Source organism: Biomphalaria glabrata, chromosome 5, assembly GCF_947242115.1.
Source record: "Biomphalaria glabrata chromosome 5, xgBioGlab47.1, whole genome shotgun sequence".
Classification (NCBI taxonomy): Eukaryota; Metazoa; Mollusca; class Gastropoda; family Planorbidae; genus Biomphalaria; species Biomphalaria glabrata.
Genome location: NC_074715.1, coordinates 14,969,104 through 14,990,456, shown reverse-complemented (window position 1 = coordinate 14,990,456; position 21,353 = coordinate 14,969,104). Strand labels below are relative to the sequence as shown.

At 38.7% G+C, this 21,353-nt stretch overlaps 2 protein-coding genes across 2 annotated transcripts; one reads left to right on the top strand and one right to left on the bottom strand.

Annotated features, from left to right (window-relative positions):
• The first annotated feature begins 795 nt into the window (after window positions 1-795).
• LOC106062424 (cis-aconitate decarboxylase-like) lies at window positions 796-10,148 on the top strand. Its single transcript, XM_056029761.1, has 9 exons — window positions 796-1,104; window positions 2,734-2,884; window positions 4,199-4,471; window positions 4,980-5,208; window positions 5,804-5,980; window positions 6,280-6,401; window positions 6,580-6,751; window positions 7,080-7,314; window positions 7,931-10,148. Exons 1-9 carry the CDS (start codon window positions 1,018-1,020, stop codon window positions 8,132-8,134), a joined length of 1,650 nt encoding a protein of 549 aa, XP_055885736.1. The 5' UTR covers window positions 796-1,017; the 3' UTR covers window positions 8,135-10,148.
• A 630-nt stretch (window positions 10,149-10,778) lies between these two features.
• Window positions 10,779-20,255, bottom strand: LOC106062434 (uncharacterized). The gene is made up of 4 exons (XM_013220710.2): window positions 20,033-20,255; window positions 17,284-17,715; window positions 14,469-15,520; window positions 10,779-13,519 (listed from the first exon to the last, which is right to left on the bottom strand). The coding sequence occupies exons 2-4, from the start codon at window positions 17,629-17,631 to the stop codon at window positions 11,965-11,967; spliced, it is 2,955 nt and encodes a 984-aa protein (XP_013076164.2). The 5' UTR covers window positions 17,632-17,715; window positions 20,033-20,255; the 3' UTR covers window positions 10,779-11,964.
• Between the last annotated feature and the right edge of the window lie 1,098 nt (window positions 20,256-21,353).

Sequence of the window (21,353 nt, the reverse complement as noted above, 5' to 3'; positions counted from 1 at the left end):
AGGATTCGAACACGGAACCACCGGTTCGGAAGCCAAGCGCTTTACCGCTCAGCCACCGCGCCATTTAATCATGTCAAAACACTCGCAACCATGGGGGTAGAAGCAGACAAGACTAGTGGAGGTCTTACTTATTGCTAGCGATGTGGAAATATGAATGTTTTAGAAAAAACAACTTTTTACTAAAAGGTTTAAGTGGGTGTTTGATGGTCATACTCAGTTACTTTCTCTCTCTCTCGTTGTAGCTCACTCTCTCTCTCTCTCTCTCTCTCTCTCTCTCTATGTCACTCTCTCTCTCTGTCTCTCTCTTTGTCTCTTTGTCACTCTCTCTCTCTTTGTCACTATCTCTATATATATGCCACTCTCTTTCTCTTTCTTTGTCACTCTCTCTCTCTTTTTGTCACTCTCTCTCTCTCTCTGTCTCTCTCACCATTGAAAGTCCACCTCCTGCACCCCACTTATACCAATCACATGACATAAGCCTCGTTGCAGTTCCGTGTCTTTAAAAAAACGTTCCGCAGCCCAAGGCTAAATCACCCCCCCCCTCCCCAAAATTACATCAAGACATTCATTTTCAACCCCTATCCACCCAACCCACTTTTCTTAAATGGGCCATTTTCCCGAAAACCCAAGCTGCGGACGGAAACGAACATGCGCCTGTGTCATACAACAGCCAACCATTTTATCCCCTTCTCCGCGTCATCATTCTATTTATAGATTACGGATTTTCGCCACACCCTCCTCCACGCATATAGCGTAATCTCCCTTGGTACACTGACGGAAAAAAAAATGTACCGTATAAATATAAGCGATGGCCTCCCTTTCTAATCATTCGGAAAAAGAAACGGTGCGAGATAGAGACATCGAGCTTATTGCAAGCGGAGAACTTTCTGAAGAAATACAATAACAGTGTTTAGTAATAATATTTTTGTCAAGACCGTGTTTGAAGGCATTGATTCCAAGAAAACATCACATATTTACGTGCCTCTAAATTAAGTGTCTAATTACCAACCTACTACCATGCAGACCATTGTTGCCAAACAGATAAGCGGCTTGGCTGGACTTAAGAAGGCTAGGAGTCTTCAGAAGTTGACCACTGGAAGCATGGTTAGTAGATAATGTTGTTGGTTTTTTTTATTACAAATTGCTGTCACTAAAGCGAGAGACTTCGACCGAGACCTATCGTCATAAAAGGCCTGAACACTGGCCTGCAACGTCGCAACCTGTGGGCAGAGGAGACCCATTGCTCGTCACATGTCTGTACGACGTGTCAACAAGCTGTTGTTCTCCACTGCCCACAGGTTGCGACGTCGCAGGTCAGTGTTCAGGCCTACTATTAACAATTGGTCTCGCTTTAACGTGATTACATAGACGTCACTTACATTTTCACGAAAGCCAGAGGGAGAGGGAGGGGGGGACTATACACATTTTATCATAACATTTCGTTGGCCTTTAATTAAAATCTTATACTGTGCCGTATTTAGACTTAAAAAGGCCTTAAGCTAATTGGGGTTGGGGGCGCTTTTTTAAGTCCAAATAGTATAAGTCAGCGATAAATATTTTTATGAGGGGCCGTAAGGTGTAGCATGCTGCTGCGTCTAGGTCTATCCGGCCCTGTTTGTTTCTAGTCAAGTATTATTACTTTAACGCAATTACATTGCATCTTATTATTACATTATTCTGTTCATAACTTCTCTGTATCAGGGATGCGCCGAGGCTCCTTATTACACAATGTTTTTTTTATTTATACTTTTTTTTTAGACATTTCGAATGGTTCAGCACTAGCGCATTGTCTAGGTCACACACAATCATTCAATAGATCGTTGAAGTTCATTGAAATAAAAAAAATCTCAATATTGGCAACACTCTTCCTTCGTCACCATATAGCTATATTTACTACAATTCTATCAATTATTCTTGAAGTTCTATAGTGATTTCATCCAAAACGTCTAGTAAATAAAAAAAAACAATATTCACATTACTGGGCTATTTATAGTCATTTAAAAGGCAGTTGATAGATGTTGTGAATGGGTGACTTGATTGAGCGTTTTCATTCTTTGTTTCACAAGTTTTGTTCCAATTTTTTATTATTTAGAATCTGAAAGAAAATGGACCAATCTCTAGTTCAGTAATGTTCGTAATTAACCTGTTTCGTTTGATTGTGCACGCAGGTATTGTACGCCGCTCTGACACACCTGACTCCGTAAAGCTGACCTTGCCGCGTAGGGTCACGTCGTGGGTTTATTCACATCCAGGGAAAGATAATATAGCTACTCAATGATGCCCCAGCTTTTGTTTATTTCCCGAATTGTAATCAAATTACTTCCCCTTCGATTGCTGACAATTTCATTTTTCCGAAAGTTTCTTGCGGGGAGTGTTGTAAATGTGTACGATGTCAAAAATATGTACTGTGATATAAACTTTTTTTAGTTTGCACCGTTAAACGTATAAATTAAACAATTTTTTGCACAATTTATCGGCTAATGGTGTTAGAAATTCATAACTTCAATACAATTTCCATATCTTTGTCAGATCCAACCAAAATATTTCGTAATACATGTTTGTTGAAGTATAATCTTGCAAGGAGTTAAAACTAATTCATCTTGTGACAATACAATCTGTGGTCTTTTGGAAATGTCAGGGTCGAATCGCACCTGCACCAGCCTCGCTCAGAGTTTTGGATATGTAAAAATTTCTGTACACAGTAACACAAAGGTGTCGCATTGCGTTTTACAGAGGCTTCCAGGAGCAATGTCCAGCGCCAATCAAATGGAGACGACGCTGACCACCTTCAATGAGGGCCAGACAGTGCCCAGAAAGGAATTCTCCTCCACCTCTGGAATAGATCGAAGCAAGGATAGGAGGTTGAACCACACCGCTGCGGCAGGTGAGTCTCACACTAGCCCTTTTCTTTCTTGCTCCGAGCATTTCTTGAACCCCTTACCTTCAAGCACTTCCGCTGTCACCCACACGCACACACCCACACCCACACACACAACACTCATAAGGCTATTGTAATTTATTCTTGACTAAGATTTTTGAGCAACTGTTTTGCAAAAAGGTACTTACTCCCCCCCCCCCCCAACATGGCACAATTCCCTCTCTTCTCTAATATAGAGACATGTTTTCTATAATCCTATGCGTACTCTACAAGGTAATGAAAAATTTTGTATTCTCTTTCCTTGTTAGTAACTATCAAGAAGTCAATGGGATTTTCACGTCTTTGTTGTTTGTTGCGAAAAACCCATTGGAAAAACAAAACTCCATTATGTGTTCTAGTCGATGTGCTCATGTGACTACATTTCTACTCCGCGTTTTTGAATGTTTAGTAGAGCTATTTATAGATCTTTGTAATTATTTGAGCGACATTACAATTACTTCCGTGTCATGGGTAAAAAAAAATTATTTGTACATAATCTCTGCCACATTGTCCTAGATAATAAGTTCGCATCCGCAATGGACAGTCATCGCAGTAGGCTCTCTTCTATAAAATAGACTATTTGTATGTATCGAGGGTTTTACCAATATAATAATAATTTCGTTTAAAAAACAAAACATTACAGTTGTTGAGTTTCTGAAGTCCCGAACAGCTAGCCTGCTCCACTATAGATCCATATAAACAAATGAAAGCATACCCTCAGTAAAAGACTCCCGCAGAACCGATACGCAGGGAGGAGTCTGGTTGGTGACCTATGCCCCAGACGGATCACAGGCTGAGATGAGATAAGATGACTACAATTATGACAAACGCATTCCTGCTAAAAGTCTAAATAACAGCTAATTCTTGCTAAAAGTCTAAATAACAGCTAATTCGCACTAGAAGTCTAAATAATGTCCCCATTTTCTGTCTCAATAACTTGATATCCTCACTGAAAGTCTAAAATCCAATGTTCCCACAAAAGGTCTGTGTGATAACTAGTCTCTTTCAATAAAGATCTAAGTGACAAAGAAGTCCAATCTAAAGGTCTGAAAGGCAACTGACTGAAGGTCTGCAAGACCAGCATTTAGAGTTCATAACGAATCGTTTAGAAAGGATCAAATCTTAGGAAGGGATAGTGTTATCAACACACACTTTCTTTCGAAATCATCTCAAACAGTTCTTACATGACAATCAGTACGCCATACATCTTAGTTCTGCAAACATGACACCACCCCCTTCCCTTCCAAAAAAAAATTTAAAAAATGCCATATTTGATTTCAGTGCATCAAAAAGTTGTTCCAGCCAAGTCCGTCACGACCTGGATCTCAGATCAGATCTCCAACACCAGCTTGAGCCACCTTTCAGACAGGACCATACACCGCAGCAAACGTATGCTGCTGGACACGCTTGGCGTTGGGATACTCGGTTTCCAGACGGACATAGCCCAGAACGTCATGAAGACCTGTGTTGGTCTGGAGCAAGGCTCAGCAAAAGGCAACCACAAAGGATCCGTCATTTGGGGGTCCAGGAATATGAGAGCTTCACCAGCTACAGGTTTGTTGGCTTTCCTTTCCAGAGAAGAACAGGCATTTCTTTGTATTTGTAATGTATTTAAAAGTAATCTTATGATGCTTTATCGTCAAAAGACGTGTACCATTTTAATTTAAGTTTACTAATTATGCTTAATATATGATGAATATTCTAATTTATATCGTGTAATATGTTCTGTGTGTTTGTAATGTATATATATATGTGTGACAATGATGGTTTCAAAATTTTTTAATTTGTATCTTAGGTTAAATTTAATTTAAATAATGATCATTGAAAATTAAAATTAATAACTATACAATAAATGTTTTCATCAAAATCTTATTTTATTAAAATTAGATTACATTTATTTTCAAATTAATATTAATTAATAAAACACACTTACACACACACACACATACACACACACACACACAAAATAAACGAAGAATAATTATAATACAAAGGACTGCGTAATGATTTAGTTATGTCCCTTTAAAAAAAAAATATTCCTAAATATTATTTCTGTCCACAGCTGCGTACATCAATGGCGTCAGCGCCCATGCGATGGATTTCGATGACACTTGGCATCCAGCCACCCACCCAAGTGGACCCACCCTACCGGCCATCATCGCACTGGCCGAATCCATGCAAGGCGACTACAGGCCATCTCTAGAGAACATTCTAGTGGCCTACAACGTCGGGATACAGGTTCAGGGTCTCCTTCTCAGGTCCTCCGCCTCAGCGAAAAGCATCCCATGCAGGTACGTAGTCTCGTAGACCAGATAGTGCTGGAGTTTTTTGGGTTTTTGAAAAGCATCCCATGCATGTACGTAGTCACGTAGACCTGATAGTGCTGGAGTTTTTGGGGTTTTTGAAAAGCATCCCATGCAGGTACGTAGTGTCGTAGACCAGATAGTGCTGGTTTTTTGGGGGGTTTTTGAAAAGCATCCCATGCAGGTACGTAGTCTCGTAGACCAGATAGTGCTGGAGTTTTTTGTTGTTTTTGTTTTTTGTTACTTACAAAATAAATTGACGTCAAGCGATAAATAATGACATGGTGAAATAATACACATCCACTTATTCTTGTTAACACATAGACGCCGCTAGAGTTCATATCTAGTGTTCATTTACACAATACAATACATTATTCTGATAAACTACAATTATATACAAGTACAGCACTTCAATTTGTAGTGAAATGCTAAGTCAAGCAGCTTGGCTACGTGACTGTGGATAGACTAGGAGAAGTCAATGTAACACTATTTTAGGTATTATTTGTATCTTAATGTAGTTTGATTTAATGTCTTGTATTTCTATGGAATACTTAGGGCTCTAATGACGTGTTTTAATCCACAGGTTCCACCCTCCTGCAGTGGTTGGTGTCATGGGGAGCGCCGCTGCCTGCGCTAACTTGTTGGGTTTCGGGCCAGAGAAGTGCAGAAACGCCCTCGGCATAGCCGCTTCCTTCGCCGGGGCACCCATGGCCAATGCTGGCACAACCACCAAGCCCCTGCACGCAGGCAAAGCAGCCAGGTTAGAAGAATGCATTCGAAAAAGAAACAAATTTTTTTTTTAAAGTTCTGAATGTCTGTTGTAGCAGATAAGTCATAGGAGAACAACATGTTTTTCTTAAATATCTAACCAATTGAGGACATTCAAGAGAAACATAAATTATATCTTGACTATTTAGAATGGTCGCATCTTGTCTTACCAATCAAAATATCTGTCAATGGAAAGCTTACTTAATAGAAAAAAAACAACTAACAGGCTTTTTTTGTAAAATGGTTAAGGAAATGTGATTTTAATATTTGTTTTCAATTTGTTCTGTCTAGATTTGGTTTGGAAGCTGCTTTACTTGCGGACCAAGGGATAGAAGGTAACAGCAAGATACTTGACATGCCTTCAGGCTTCGGAGCTTTCTATGATGACTTCAATCCCGAGATGCTACTGAAAGGTAAAGGCAAACTACTTTTTTTTTTTTTAAATCAAAGTTATCAAAGAACTATAACTCAATATTAACAGGTACTGTTCATTTTAAGGTTAAACCCCTTGCATTAACTATTCCATGAAAATGCGCGCATTAGAATGATAGTAAATTTCTGAATACAAACACATGTTTATCTCTTTGACAGAAAATGTAAATAATCCAGAGTTTCTGCTCCATGACCAAGACATTGCACTTAAACGATTCCCGGCTCATCTTGGCATGCACTGGACCATTGACGCCGCTCTGGCCGTGCGGTCCAACCTGGAAGATACTCTAGTTGTGGACAATATCAAGAAGGTCATCGTCAGAGCTCCAAAGTAAGTGCTTTTGGCCATTGGTTAACACTGAGTTTTGGGGTTTTGTTGAACTTTCTCGCTTAAATCTCAAGCTAACAGTTTAAAACGTCATAGACATTTGTTTATCTGTAACGTTATGTCATACTAGTCTGCTGACCTAGTTTACTTCAACCAATAGGTTTTAGTATAACGTATCATTAGTTAAAGTTAAGCATCTAAACTGAATCATAAAATATATGAGGTCGGGAAAAGAGTATGTGCCAGGGTTCTCTATTCTCCAAGACGCTACACAAAGCTGTAAACTCGTCAATTTGAGTGCATATGCTAACAAGCTAATTTGTTTTCCTAGGTCGAAGTACATCAACAGGCCTCTGCCATCTTCAACTCACGAAGCCCGGCATTCTTTCCAGTTCAACGCATGCACTGCTTTGCTGGATGGGGAGGTCACTCCAAAGTCTTACGAGAACGCCCAGAGAACCAGGCGGGAGTTGGTGAACTTGCTGGAGAAGACTGAAGTGCAAACACCGGAAGACAACAAGCCATCCTTCAACGAGATGTATGTCGAGGTGCACATTCATATGTTGGTAAGTCCACATGCATATATTCTACCAGCAGCCACGATTATGGTGGCCTGGTGACTGAGTGGTAAAGCGCTTGACTTCCGAACAGAGAGGTCCCGAGTTTGAATCTTGGTGAAGACTGGAGTTTTTTAAATTTCGGGATTTTAAAGACGCCCCCCCCCCCCCCAGTTACCCCATATCTAATGAGTACTAACTTAAGTTGGGGAAACTAAAAGCGGTTGGTCATTGTTCTGGCCACATGACACCCTGATCGCTAACCGTTGGCAAAGGAAACAATTGACCTTTACATCATCTGCCTCGTGGATTGCAAGGTCTGAAAGGAGGTTTTTACTTTACTTTTTCTATGATTACTGACTTACGCGGTGATCTGGAGTTTGGGCCCCTCGTCTTACATATTATGTTGTTCTACATCGAGAAGTAATTTAAATCATTTGCCCGGATGTCAAATGCGTAGTTAATATGACAGTTAAATCAATACCAAGGTTTGCTTGGCCAATGTTTGAGCCCCCTAACGTTTGATAAGACGATTCAAGTTGTTAATTAATTATTTAAGGAATATTGTATTTGTCTATGTTATCATTTCTGTTATTTAACCAGTGCCATGGTACTTTTATTCCAGGATGGGTCGGAGGTTCGTGGCCGCTGTGACACGCCCTACGGTCACTGGAGGAACCCACTGAGTGATGCCGACGTGGTAAACAAATTCTCTGCCAACACCACGACTCTGGCGCAGCAGAGGAGGCAGGAAATTGTGGACAAAGTGAAGGTCATGAGTGCATCCCACAATGCATCTGATCTGGCCAGGTTACTGTACGCGTACTGAGGCATGACGACGCCCCAGCCATGATGTAAGAGCCAATTGAGGCTTCCTGTTGTCGTCATGGTTTCCTTAAGCCACATTGTTAACCAACCAATCAAAATCAAGCATTTATGAACTTGAACTTGGATACGTTAAATTCTGACGTCATTGCACTCCCACGAATTAAAAACAAGTGACCAATGACTGTCATAGAAGGTACACATGTTGATCTGTAGCGTACATTAAGATGGAAAATCATAAAGCTATATTGTTTGTACTTAATCTAAGTGTACCAATATTATTTATTTGTTATTCTATACAAACAAGTCAGTCTTTGTTTCCGTTAGGCCAGTCCATTAAAATGTCTTTGATCTCACTAGAAACTTATGCGAAGAACAAGATTGTAGATCGATACAAGTGACACTGAGAATGTCTACAATACAATCTCTAAGTTCTGGTATGAACAACGGATTGCTTGTTTTGGATATTTGTTGAATTGTGAATTCGTTTTTTTCGTTTCTGGACTGTGCTCTGTGCATACCCTCTAATGTTTTAATAGAGTTCTCATTGTGTTTGCCTTATTGGTTGCCATGGTAAACAGTACACAATGAATGCTCGTTTCGTATAAAATAATCTGTCATTATTTATTTTACATTTTTTTTTGTCATGCGTTCGTGTGACTTTAAACACACACACACATAAAATTCCCACTTTTGGCCTGATAATCTAAATTCAACTTTATAAATCATGCATATTGTAAAATTGTAGAATATGTTAATATGTTGGTAAAGTTATTTCTTAAATTTGGCTTATTTAGATAGAGTGGTCTTAAGATCTATCCGTGTCGATGGATTAAGATTAAGGTCTGCATATGAAAATTAATAGTTAATTATGATAGACTTGGGTTAACTGAGTGTAACTGTAATAAATTGGGTTGGTTTTCTAGTTTTTATCCCTAAAATTTAGATTTGAAAATTTGTTAGATCATTCATATTGTAAAATTAAGAGTAAAAAACTTTGAAATATTGTTTATCTCCAGAATTTAATGAATCGATCTAGATTGGACTAAACGCAGTTAGGTAATGACACCGTATGTTGTTGATGGTCGTTGACTTGTAGCACCGAACTGCTGGTAGACAACTAAACCACTGTAGGCGCATTATTATTTTAACTTAGAAAACTTGAACTAACTTCTTTGTGAACAAAACTACAGACAAATTCCACTGAAATCAAGGGAGATAACATGAAATAAACGTCTATTTTACATCTAAATCTTAACTCACAACAAAAACACGTCTTTACACTCTGGCATCCTGGAGTTGTCTCTCTTGTACATTTGCATTACGCGAGACCCTATTGTAATTTTATCATCGTCATTGCATAGCCCCCAGCCAATCTTACCGTCACCATAGAAACACACACGCTTACGCACAATCCATAGCATACATGAACACTTTCTTTCCCTCCACACAATTGACTAAACTGTGAGGGAGTTTGTATTGAGCTGAAGTTGTAAGCGATTTAATCTATTCCAAAATTCAATAATTGAATGGCGCAGCTACTAAGGCCCGGATAGTAAATTTTGTGACGTATATTTAGTTTTAAATACATGCCTTTATTTATATTCCTATGCTAATTATGATGTACAATAAATCATTCCATGTAATGTATATTGTTTTGCATTATTTGCAATAAAATATTTTTTTCAAACTGTTTATATATGGAAGGTGATATGTAATTCATTGTAAATATTTCGCTGACTAATTGTGATATGTAACTGAGGCTTGGAGTATTACCTTTACAATGACATGTGACTAATACCTAAATTAACACGTGGGCATTGAGTTATGACGCTTTATAGAAGCAGCTTCCTGAGCCGTTTCTGGTCTGTGCTAATCTTTGAAACTATGTGATTATTTTATGCACTGTAGATTTGTATAATATATTTGTTGATTAAGCATTTTTAATATGATGTTTATTATTTAGCATTGAAGCTATGACGTTTAATAATAAAGTGGTAATTGTTTATAAAAACGTTTTTGCTTGTTACAAGATCATTCATCATTTGAAAGAACTTTCTTTTTTCCCTTAGAAGTTACAGAGAATAGAGTGATGGCGTTACTCTTCAAATGAGAGATGTCCTCTTCCATCTATTCTAGTCTCACTTCACACCCCGCCCCCCAATCCTCTCCAGGGCTAGTAAGTAGTTGCTTGTTGGTTTGGCAAGACAATGCCTTGGTAAATCTTGAAGATCCGAAAAAAAGGATGAACTTAAGATGTGCTACATTTTTTTTAACTACATCTGTATCTACAAATATTTTGTGAGTAATTATCAATTTTCACATTGGAGAATCCATAAAATGAAAATGCAACAACGATTCTTTAAACAAAGTAGTTGTATTCTCAGCTTAGTTAATACATAGAGATTTGAAGATCTCAAACTGGCACTAACTGTGTGGGGGATGTATTGTAAAAGTATTTGGAGCAATGTATGACAAGTAGTGTTTGGAGAAATACATGACAGCAGTATCAGGCTAACTAAATAAATTGTAAAAAAAAAATCGGACGGAACCAAATTATAAATGCGATTCAATACTATGACTCCGACTTGACAACAAACAAATATGCAAACAAACAATAAACATTTTATTGAAAGTGTTTTTGAAATAAACATATTATTGACATAAGTAATAAACGAATTTATATAGTTTGACACACGTAGTGTACAGAATATATAAACAAATTCTTTCAGGCTTTTAAATCACACAAGAGGCAAAAGACTTGTTCCATTTTACACAATGTATTAAAACCAAACAATTCTTGAAAGCAAGTCAATACTCACAAAGAGTAACACAATCCGTTCAGGCATCGTTCGAACAAAACTACTGGTAAATATAATATACTAGATACCTATTTATTGTTTATATTATTGTGGTCAACTGAACACACAGGTGGTCAACGAGGTCAGAGATATGTCAGAGTCAGCTCTTGGTTACGTTAAGCTTACAAAATAATTGGAATGGACACATTTTAGAGATAACGTTACAACACGGATAACTGTCTAATACCAAAATACTTTGCAGAGTTAAATGACGGTCTATAAAATGGTAAAAAAAAGGTGATTTGAAAGGTCAGTAATAGAAAATGTCAATTATTTCTAGTAGTCCACATGATTATTATTATAAGTCAATTATAGTGCTTTTGTCAGCCCATCGTAAAGGTCAATGTCAGTATTGCAGTCAAAGTCAATGTCAGTATTGCAGTCAAAGTCAATGTCAGCCAATCTAAATCTCACTGTCAGTCATCATTGTCTTCTAAGTCAGTCCATCGTAGTGGTCAATGTGGGGTTTTATCTGCTCATTTTGGTCAACAATCTTAAGTTTATTAATAGCTAAATATCATTAAACTCCACTTATTTCCGATGTAAGAGTATGTTTGTGTACGAAGCGCTTTATTTCCTATAAAGCGGGGTAGATGTGTACTTGTGGTGCTGCTTTATAGCCTATAAAGCGGGGGGTAGATGTGTACATGTGGTGATGCTTATTGCCTATAAAGCGGGGGGTAGATGTGTACATGAGGTGATGCTTTACTGCCCATAAAGCGGAGTACATGCGTACATGTGGTGATGCTTTATTGCCTATAAAGCGGGGTAGATGTGTACTTGTGATGCTGCTTTATTGCCTATAAAGCGGGGGGTAGATGTGTACATGAGGTGATGCTTTACTGCCCATAAAGCGGAGTACATGCGTACATGTGGTGATGCTTTATTGCCTATAAAGCGGGGTAGATGTGTACTTGTGATGCTGCTTTATTGCCTATAAAGCGGGGGGTAGATGTGTACATGAGGTGATGCTTTATTGCCTATAAAGCGGGGTAGATGTGTACTTGTGGTGTGAGGATATGGTAAACATGTGTTCATCATTGGTGTCAGGCGTGGGTGGCGTCATCAGGGATGGATGCTGCTTTGAAAAGAAGTCTGATCCCTGAGAGTCGCTGTCCGCCGACAGACCACCAGTCAGTCTGATAAGATCAAGAGTGGACATACGGTTGAGGCAGAACTGCCTCAGCTTCGCAGTTGTGTTGACCTCATCGCTCATCCGTGATACGACATGGGTTCGGTTCCTGTCAATGGCGAACTGATGACCTATACACTTTGGTTTGATTACGTCGCTAGTCCGAGATAAGAGCTGAACACTGTCTTTGTCAATGGTACACCTCTGACTAGACATCGAACTGACCACTGGTCTCGTAGTTGTAGACATTGCAGGTCCATTCTCGTCTTGCCAAACATAAATATCATGCAATGAGTCCTTGGTGCTTAGGTCTATGTTGCCTTTACTATGATCCACGTCAAATGTGTGTCTATCATGACCTTGAAAATAATCAGTATCATTTGTACTTGACTCAATCAAGTGTCCCTCTGTCGACAACTCAACACTGACCGAGTGATTCACCAAGACCGAACACTTGTGTTGGGTCAGGCTTAAGCGTTCGCCAAAAATTTTCTTCGATGCCCGAAAGTCGCCCGAAACGTGGTACTTGTGGTCGCTGCCTTCAACGGCGGTGCCTCGGATGTACGTTATGTTGTTGTTGTTATTGTCGCCGCCTTCGTCGCGTTTCATGACCCGCAGCATATTGTCCTTGAGTTTGTCTACATCCATCAGACCCGAGGTTTTACTTCCGTAGCTCCCGTAGCAGAACGAGTCTGAACATCCTTCGACATGCTTCTCTTCCTGCTGCCTATGTGTCAAGCTCTCTTCGTCTGAAGGGAGCCCAGGCTCGGGGTCTTTGGAGTTGTCAAAACAATCAGAACTTCTGCAGCCGTTGAGGCCTCGCCGAGAGAAACGACTAGGCGAGGGGTTGATGAAATACTTGCGTCCCTTAGCTTTCAAAAATCCAAATTCTTGCAAACGTTCTTCCACTGTAACACGCCCACATTTCAGAATATCCAATGAGAACCGATTATGTTTTTTCTTTCTTTCTCCTTTTCTTTTGATCGAACACGCCCCTTCCGGTTCTGAAAATGTCAAGTGCGATTTATCGTTTGCTTGTTCTAAGTCAGATTTCAAGACGGTCGTTTTAATTAGTTTTGACTTCTGGAAATAAGAGTGTTGAAAACATGGATTATGTAAAGATATATTCTGGAAGCTTTGTTTCGGCTCTTCTTTGTGGAGTTTAATTTCTGCACTGTGAGTATTGTTGCCAAAAGACGAGTCAGCCATGGAGTTCACCTTTGACGTCTGCGTCGTTCCCGTCTGGCTTCCGCTGCCAGCGTTGGGATAGAGAGACGCTTCTTCCATTTCATTGCTGCAGACACTTCTCCCCGCGAACGAAGCCACGCTCTGGGTATCGGTGAATGGGTAATGAGCTTGCGGAGTTGACTGCACGCCTTTCTTGCTAGCATGAAATCTGTAAGGAAAAATAGTTCCTACATCTATTAATGGTATACTACATTTAAGAAAATATATTTATTTTTTATCTAGAGGGTTGAGGGGGAGGGGGGAAGGTAATTTATATACATTTAAAGATTACAAATTTACTTTAGACATTTCCTTGTTCTTGATTGTTGAGTCTGAAGATTACAAAATGAAATAGGAGTTATTGAAGAGCTAATGGTGTAAAGTTTTTTGAGCACTTCCGGAATGAAAAAGAAAACATTCTCAAATTACGTGTTGTTGTTGTTTCTCAAGTTTTGTTTTCCTTTGAATTTTTCTTTTCTCTTTTTTTTTAAAAGGAACTCATTTATTTTTCATTATATATGGCTGTGTTACTTGCATCTTGTAAAGCAATGATAAGATTTGCCAATAATATTAATTCCTTCTGAGCTAGGTTTCAGTACAAGCAATCCTTTATGAATGTAAAACTGAACTTTTCGATTGTGTAATAAGTCTTCAATATTTCTTTTATGACAAATTTTGGATAAAAGTAAAATGAGCAACTCTAGATTTATATTATGAAGAAAAGTTCATAAATATTATAAAAAATTTGTGTTACTTTTGCCATTTACGTAATATTATGTGTAAATTAAAAGGTTATTATAAAATGCATTTTAACATTTTAGTACTGCATTCTTTAGGCTACATACAAGTGTACAATCTGTGCTAGCATTTAGGCACTGCATCTTTTTAGTACGATTTAGGCACTACATTCTTTACTAGCATTTTTTAGCACTCTATTCTTTGCTAGCGTTATTTAGGAACTACATTCTTTACTAGCATTTTTAGCACTATTCTTTTCTAGCGTTATTTAAGCATTACATTCTTTGCTAGTATTATTTTAGACTTACATTCTATTTTCAATACTAGTAGTATTTTAGCACTGACAAAGTAAAACATTCTTAACACTGTCCATACTTTACCTATATATACTACTTGGGAGACTCAACGCTGGACTTTGTTCTGAACTGTCGTCTGCACCGAAATCTTCAGACAGCGAGCTTTGGTGGCCAACACTTGAAGCTGTCCAATCAGATTCTTCGGCATATAGCTGGTCTTCGCATGTATCGAAGTAGTCTAGGTCCTGATAGTCGGACATGTCCACAGGACCACATGAAAAGTCGTTGGAAGATCCCTTGCCAGAACTATATAGGTCATCATTAGTGTAGGCTTCGTGATCGAGCTCTAAATGTCTTGAAAATAGTCGTCTGCCGTTTTGGATTATTTCATCGTTAGCTGTGTCATATGGTTGACCCAGTTTGAGAACATCCGGGTCAGAACAGTGCGCATATTCCAAGTATGATCCATCAGAAATAGCCCTGGGAGATATGAGATCACTCTCGTGACGCCGCACTGGCGGATCGGTGTAGTGGCGCTGTGCCTGATCTTCACGAGTCATCGTCGCCAAACTGTCTGCATTGCATGAAGTCTTGTTTAGCCTGGCGCCATATTTCAGCAGATGCTCGCGCAAGAACATTTTCCTCGAGGGTTTCTCTCTGACATGCTTCGATCTGTTCAGATCCCTCGTGGTCGTCTGCTTATGTGTGCCTGTGGATCCCACCGGGTTAAAAGGGCGAGAACCACTACTGGTTAGCGAGTTGCATGTATCCAAGGCAAAATCAGACTGAACTTCATCGCCCGACACCCAGACCAACTTGTACACCTCATTAGCCGCCAGAGGAGGATAGTTCATGTGGAAATCAGACACGTTTGAGGAGCGGCACGAGCCAGGGTCGGCTGGGAATTTCTCCGCCGCTTGTTTACCATCTCCAGTCAGCCTTTCCGGTCGCCCATCTGACCCCGAGATAACCCCCATTTCTATTTCGTTCTTCCGTGACCAGTGCAGGACAGCAGAACTAGCAGACTTGACAACGTTGTTGAAGGAACGAGGTGTAGTGACACTTAGGTCAAGGTCGGTCAAAGTTCCCAAAGACCGAACAGATCCTTTGGACATACTAGAAGATCGAGTTAGAACCTGAAATAAAAACAACGCATTTATTTACTCAAAGCTAAACAGCAATGACTGTATAAACTCACAAAACTAACAAAATATATATATATATATATAAAGGTTACAAAGATAGTTTGTGTGGAAACACAGACTTAAAATCGGTCCCCGAAGTGTATCAGACAGAAGAATGTGTTATTGGTGTGGAGGTCGCGGATTCAAGTATAGAAACTGTCATGGGTTTAAATTTATGATTTGAGGACTTACATAAACCGACGCAATAAAGTTTGTCATTGCCATCGTCCTATGTTATGATCTATCCCTAATTTTAGAACACTGCGAAATTTCAAATCACAAACACTGTATGACATTGAAGTCTTACAAATATTTGTTTGGAGAGTATTTTAAAAAAAAATTATTCGCTTGGAATCGTCATCTTGACATCAGTGTGTATTTTCTTAAAAGTAGGTCAACAAGAAATAAACAAAGGGAACTAATCGTGGGATTTTTCTTTTTTTTTTCTGCAAAGCTGAAAGTCGAATACTCTCCCTTGAGCAACATTATTTATATTTATTTATCTGGACGTGGTCAAAGCTTATTACGTGATTTTAGAGGGTCGGGTACAGAGAGGACACAGAGGCAAGGGGTGGAAGAAAAGGTGAACAAAAAATCAATGCCATAAGAAATTACATGGTATATAGACTATATATACCCCACGACAGAGCCGGTCTTAGGCTACTGCAACCTATGCGGCCGCAGTGGGCCCCGCACTTTCATAGGCCCCGCGCGATGCAAATTCTAGGTTTAAATTATTAAATTAAACCATTTTAACTGGAATTCTCTTGAAATTATAAAATATAAGAAAAAGCCACAAAATTGACATTTCGGGGTATCATTCAATATGGAAAACGACAATCCTACCTGCGATTTAAAAAAACGGCATTGTCAGCTTTCATTTAATAAAAATGTAATAAAAAGCCGAATTTTAACCAAAACAAGAAGTTCAAATAGTTTATTTACTTTAGTAATCACTGGCTTACAGATATCGATCTAAATCTATCTCGATCTCTTAGGAAAAAAAAAGCAATATTTTGCTAGTCGATAGTAAATCTAAAAGGCAGATCTGAATGTTTATCTTCTTTTTGTTGGATAACTACTATCTACTGTAGATGGCTCGTAAAGTTAATTTGACAGTGATTTTGTACTTAGTAAAGTATAAATAAAATGCAAAGACAAATTTATTTTCTAATACAAATTTACTTATTATCCTTATCACAACCCAAATTAGGCCCCGCGCAAACCGTTTCGCATAGGGCCCCGCAAACCCGTAGGACCGGCACTGCCCCACTACTTCATATCAATGGGGGACATGTGATGTTAATTTTAGTTTTTACTTGAAAGGAAGAAAAAACGAAATGTGTGAGCTGAAGTCTATAGTTTAAATTAGTTTTTAAAAAACATAGAAATGAAATAGCGATTATCATAATTAGCTGGTGAACATTTATTACTATCTGATAAAAGGGGAAAACTCTGTGTGTATGTGTGTGTGTGTAAAGGGTTCAATAAAGGAAATACTATCACCTTAACTCGTTCAATCTCTCTCTCATACACATATACACCAACAATCTTTTACCCTAAAATATCCACTACTATAAGGTCAAATATCAAGATCAAACTATTTCATACCACAGTAAGTATAAAACATCTCTTAAATATCTTACGTAATTGTGATAACTCTTAACATGAACCAATCACACACACACGCATGTATGTTAACACAATGGTCTCACCTGCGAGGCTCCGTCAATGTTTAAAAAAGTACGAGCCAGCTCCGTAGGCAAGTTCAGCTCCGTTGTCGCCTGACCATTGGCTGCAGAGGCGCAGGACGCAGCCGGGACATCAGCACGCCCCTCGGCGTGCCAGTAGTAAACCAGCAGGGCGGTCATCAGGGCGCCGACCAGTACGAAGTAGACCAGAGGAGTCAGGATGACCCACAGCAGCCCTTCGGACGTGTCCAGGGCCACAGATCGCCATTTGAAGCTGCTTAGGTTTCGAGTCAACATTTGGAAGTACTCCTGAGCTGTCATGTTGAGGCTTGACTTAAGCTCCCTCGCTAACTCCTCAGTTGTCTTTATCATATTAGAAGGGAAGGAACCTAAGCTTTATTTGTGCACAAACAACATAGAGAGTTGGTGCCCTTTGTTTTATCTCTTTGGGTATACCTAAAAAATATACAAATATTTTACATCAGAATATCTAGTCATCTAAATCATTGTCTTGTACTGGTATAAAGTTCAACTACTGGTCGAAAAATGGCTGGCTGGTCGTGCGGTACGTGCATTGGACTGTCGTTCAGACTTATCGATAGTCCCGTGTTCAAACCCTGCCCGCTACCACCTCCGTCGTCTTGCGGGAGATTTGGACTTAGGAAGGAGATTATCGTCAACTCTGAAAACATGTAAAACAAAACAAACAAAACTATATACAGTACATACAAGATTACAAAGACAATTTGTGTGGAAACACAAACTCAAAATCGGCCCCCGAAGTGGTCCACCCAGGCAGGCTTCAATATTTTCAGAAAGAACATCCAAATGAAATTATATCAAAGACAAATGAGAGATAAGAAGGTTAACAGATCTTGTGTAGTGCCCCAACTGTCACGCAAATCAAAGGATAGGTGAAATTGAATGTAAAGTTAGATGTGAACCTGGCCTAACTAGTTCCCCTTTCAGACCTTGTGGTCTATAGGGCAGATGATGTAAAGTTCATCTGTTTTTGTGGCCTACGGTTAACGAGGGTGTCATGTAGCCAGCACAACGACCAACCGCCTTTACTTTTCCCCAACTAATATCAGGTACCCATTAGAGCTGGGTGGACTCAGAGGCACCTAAGGATTCCGAAGTTGAAAATCCCAGTCTTCATCAGGATTCGAACCCGGGGAACCCGGTTCGGAAGCCAAGCGCTTTACCTCTCAGCTACCGCGCCTCTCCTGGCCTAACTGAAGTCTTATAATAGATGTAATTGTTTTGAAAAAGATCAATCTCTTATTCGAATGCTCAAAAAATAAAAAATATTTCCGCAATAAAAAAATTGTTCACGAAAATGACGTTTACAAGATTACTATTCTTTTTAATTTAGGTCTAACTTATAATGCATACTAATTAGCTTTTTCTCTTTAAAAAACTGCTTACATAACTGATTTTAAAAATTAGATTTTTTCGCTTTCAGAAAAAAAAAGTAGCCGTTGCATCAGAACTTTGAATGGTCTAAAATATTGTGATGTCGGATTTTCAATATCTTTTCTAGTTTACGAGATCTAGACGGGATAGACGGACAGACGGACAGACGGACAGACATTTCGCACAAAACTAATAGCGTCTTTTCCCCTTTCGGGGGCCGCTAATAAAAGACAACCATTTTCAAACAAATGATCGTCATGGACGCTACGCCACTGATTCGAATCCTGTCCGCAGCAAACCTTTTATGGTCAAACAGTTAAGGAGAACAGAATAATTTCAAATTTTTAAAAAAAAACGTCCGTAGGCTATGTAAGCAAATTAAAAGACAGCATCAGAAGATTTTATTGATTCAATCGATTGTGATTGTTCGAAGGAATGAATCCAATAAGTATAGAACTGGAATGTTCCTATCACATCAGGATATTGTTGGCTTCCTTCCTTCAGTCGTAGAACGACTATGGTTCATCTGGAACACATTTTCATGTGACTGTGGAGCCATGTTTGGAAGAGACACTCTCGTCCACAAATATCGCAGGTTAATGTGGCTTTCGCTTTGGTGGACATTCGAATCCCAAAAGTCCTTCTTTATGGGCAACTGACGTCTGGCTCAAGAAAAACTGATCGCCCCCCACCCCCCATTACGTGGATGTAATAAAGCGGGACCTAAAAACAGTGAACACTGATACTGACCATTGGGAAGACCTAGCCCTAGACCGCACTAGATGGAGAGAGACGCATAGAGGACAACACATTTTTACTGAGACCCATAGAACACATTACACTTTTACTCAGACCCATAGAACACAATACACTTTTACTCAGACCCATAGAACACAATACACTTTTACTGAGACCCATAGAACACAATACACTTTTACTGAGACCCACAGAACACAATACACTTTTACTGAGACCCATAGAACACAATACACTTTTACTGAGACTCATAGAACACAATACACTTTTACTGAGACTCATAGAACACAATACACTTTTACTGAGACCCACAGAACACAATACACTTTTACTGAGACCCATAGAACACAATACACTTTTACTTTTACTGAGACCCATAGAACACAATACACTTTTACTGAGACCCACAGAACACAATACACTTTTACTTTTACTGAGACCCATAGAACACAATACACTTTTACTGAGACCCACAGAACACAATACACTTTTACTTTTACTGAGACCCATAGAACACAATACACTTTTACTGAGACCCACAGAACACAATACACTTTGTACCGGGACGTGTAGAGCACAGACACACATAAAAAAGTCTTACCGGAACATTTTCATGACATCACATAATTGAGCCTGATCCTAGAGAGTACATCACAATCTTATTGAAGCGTATGCAGCTTCCTATTGTCTTAGAATTGAATTGAATCTTACCAGGGTCACACGAGTGATATCGGAGCAAAAACCTTCAATGTACTTCGAACCAAACAATCCACTTACATCACTTAACATCGTATCCTCATGGTCGCGTTACAATGGAAGGTTGTGTGTCTGTGTGTGTGAGTCTGTGTGTTTGTGTTGTAAAAAAAAAAGAATCACTGTCTATGTGTGTTGAAATAATTGTTGTTGTTTTGTTGGGTTTTTTTTTTTATATTTGGGATAAACTATTTTGCAAAATCTCTAGGTTTCATTCTTCTCTCCCCCCCCCCCCTTTTATCCAACAAAAATGAAGTATGCTTGTGAATTGAGCTCATGGAAAAGTCATTGCCAACATTGGCACAGTCTTTGTAGCTTGCTAGAAAATAAAATGAAAGTTTTAAAAAGCTTAATACGTGAAGGGACAGCACACTTACATCCATATCTCTTAATACTGTAACATTTCTTGACCCCTATCTATATCAAACAAAATTAATTAATTACCACTAATTAATTATTTAGTCTTTTTTTTTTATTGAATCATCTTTGTTAGGGACAATGGATGATTGTGCTAAGTTTCAACTTGAGAATAGGAAGTTGGAAATTACGTATACAAAGTTTTTACCAGACAGACATACAGACGGAGTGAGTTTCTAAAAGAAGGAAACTTATTTTTCTACATTTATTTTACTTTCTAGCGCAACATTGCAACTTAAAGTACATTATATTTTATGTACTTTATGAAAAAAAAAACACTGCTTACGTTTAAACGATCGGGGATACATAGGTAAAGTGTCATAGCCAACTATTAAATTTCTTAATTTATGGGTAATCTAAACTTTTTTTTTTTTTAAAAAAAAAGGAAACCTCAGAATTTGCGCTATTCAATTTTAGCTTTGTCATCATAGGAATCCTCGGGCCTTAGGCCTCTTTTCTTTGCCTATTTTTCGGGCTTTTTTTTTAATTATAAGTTCTCACATTTCACAAATATTAAAGTATAAAGAATTAAAATTAAACTTTGAAATATAATTAATCCATACTTAATTAGTAATTAAAATTGTGAATCTACATAAATAGTAGGTAGAGAGTTCAAGATTAATGAAAACAAACAAAACTTGATCTGTCTTGTGAAGTTTAGTCTCCGGACTTACTTGTCTGTTTGTATACTTTGAGTTCATGTGATGAATATCTAATGTAATTTATAGTTTAAGTATTTCTTTTCTAGTTAA

Bases quoted from the DNA above. Each gene is read 5' to 3' on its own strand.
- LOC106062424 (XM_056029761.1), top strand. From the start codon at position 1,018: ATGCAGACCATTGTTGCCAAACAGATAAGCGGCTTGGCTGGACTTAAG. The intron at 5,209-5,803 runs GTACGTAGTCTC...TTTAATCCACAG, and splicing joins GCGAAAAGCATCCCATGCAG to GTTCCACCCTCCTGCAGTGG. The intron at 6,402-6,579 runs GTAAAGGCAAAC...TCTCTTTGACAG, and splicing joins TCCCGAGATGCTACTGAAAG to AAAATGTAAATAATCCAGAG.
- LOC106062434 (XM_013220710.2), bottom strand. From the start codon at position 17,631: ATGATAAAGACAACTGAGGAGTTAGCGAGGGAGCTTAAGTCAAGCCTC. The intron at 15,521-17,283 runs GTGAGACCATTG...TTTTTATTTCAG, and splicing joins ACATTGACGGAGCCTCGCAG to GTTCTAACTCGATCTTCTAG. The intron at 13,520-14,468 runs GTAAAGTATGGA...TTTTCCTTACAG, and splicing joins CTCCCAAGTAGTATATATAG to ATTTCATGCTAGCAAGAAAG.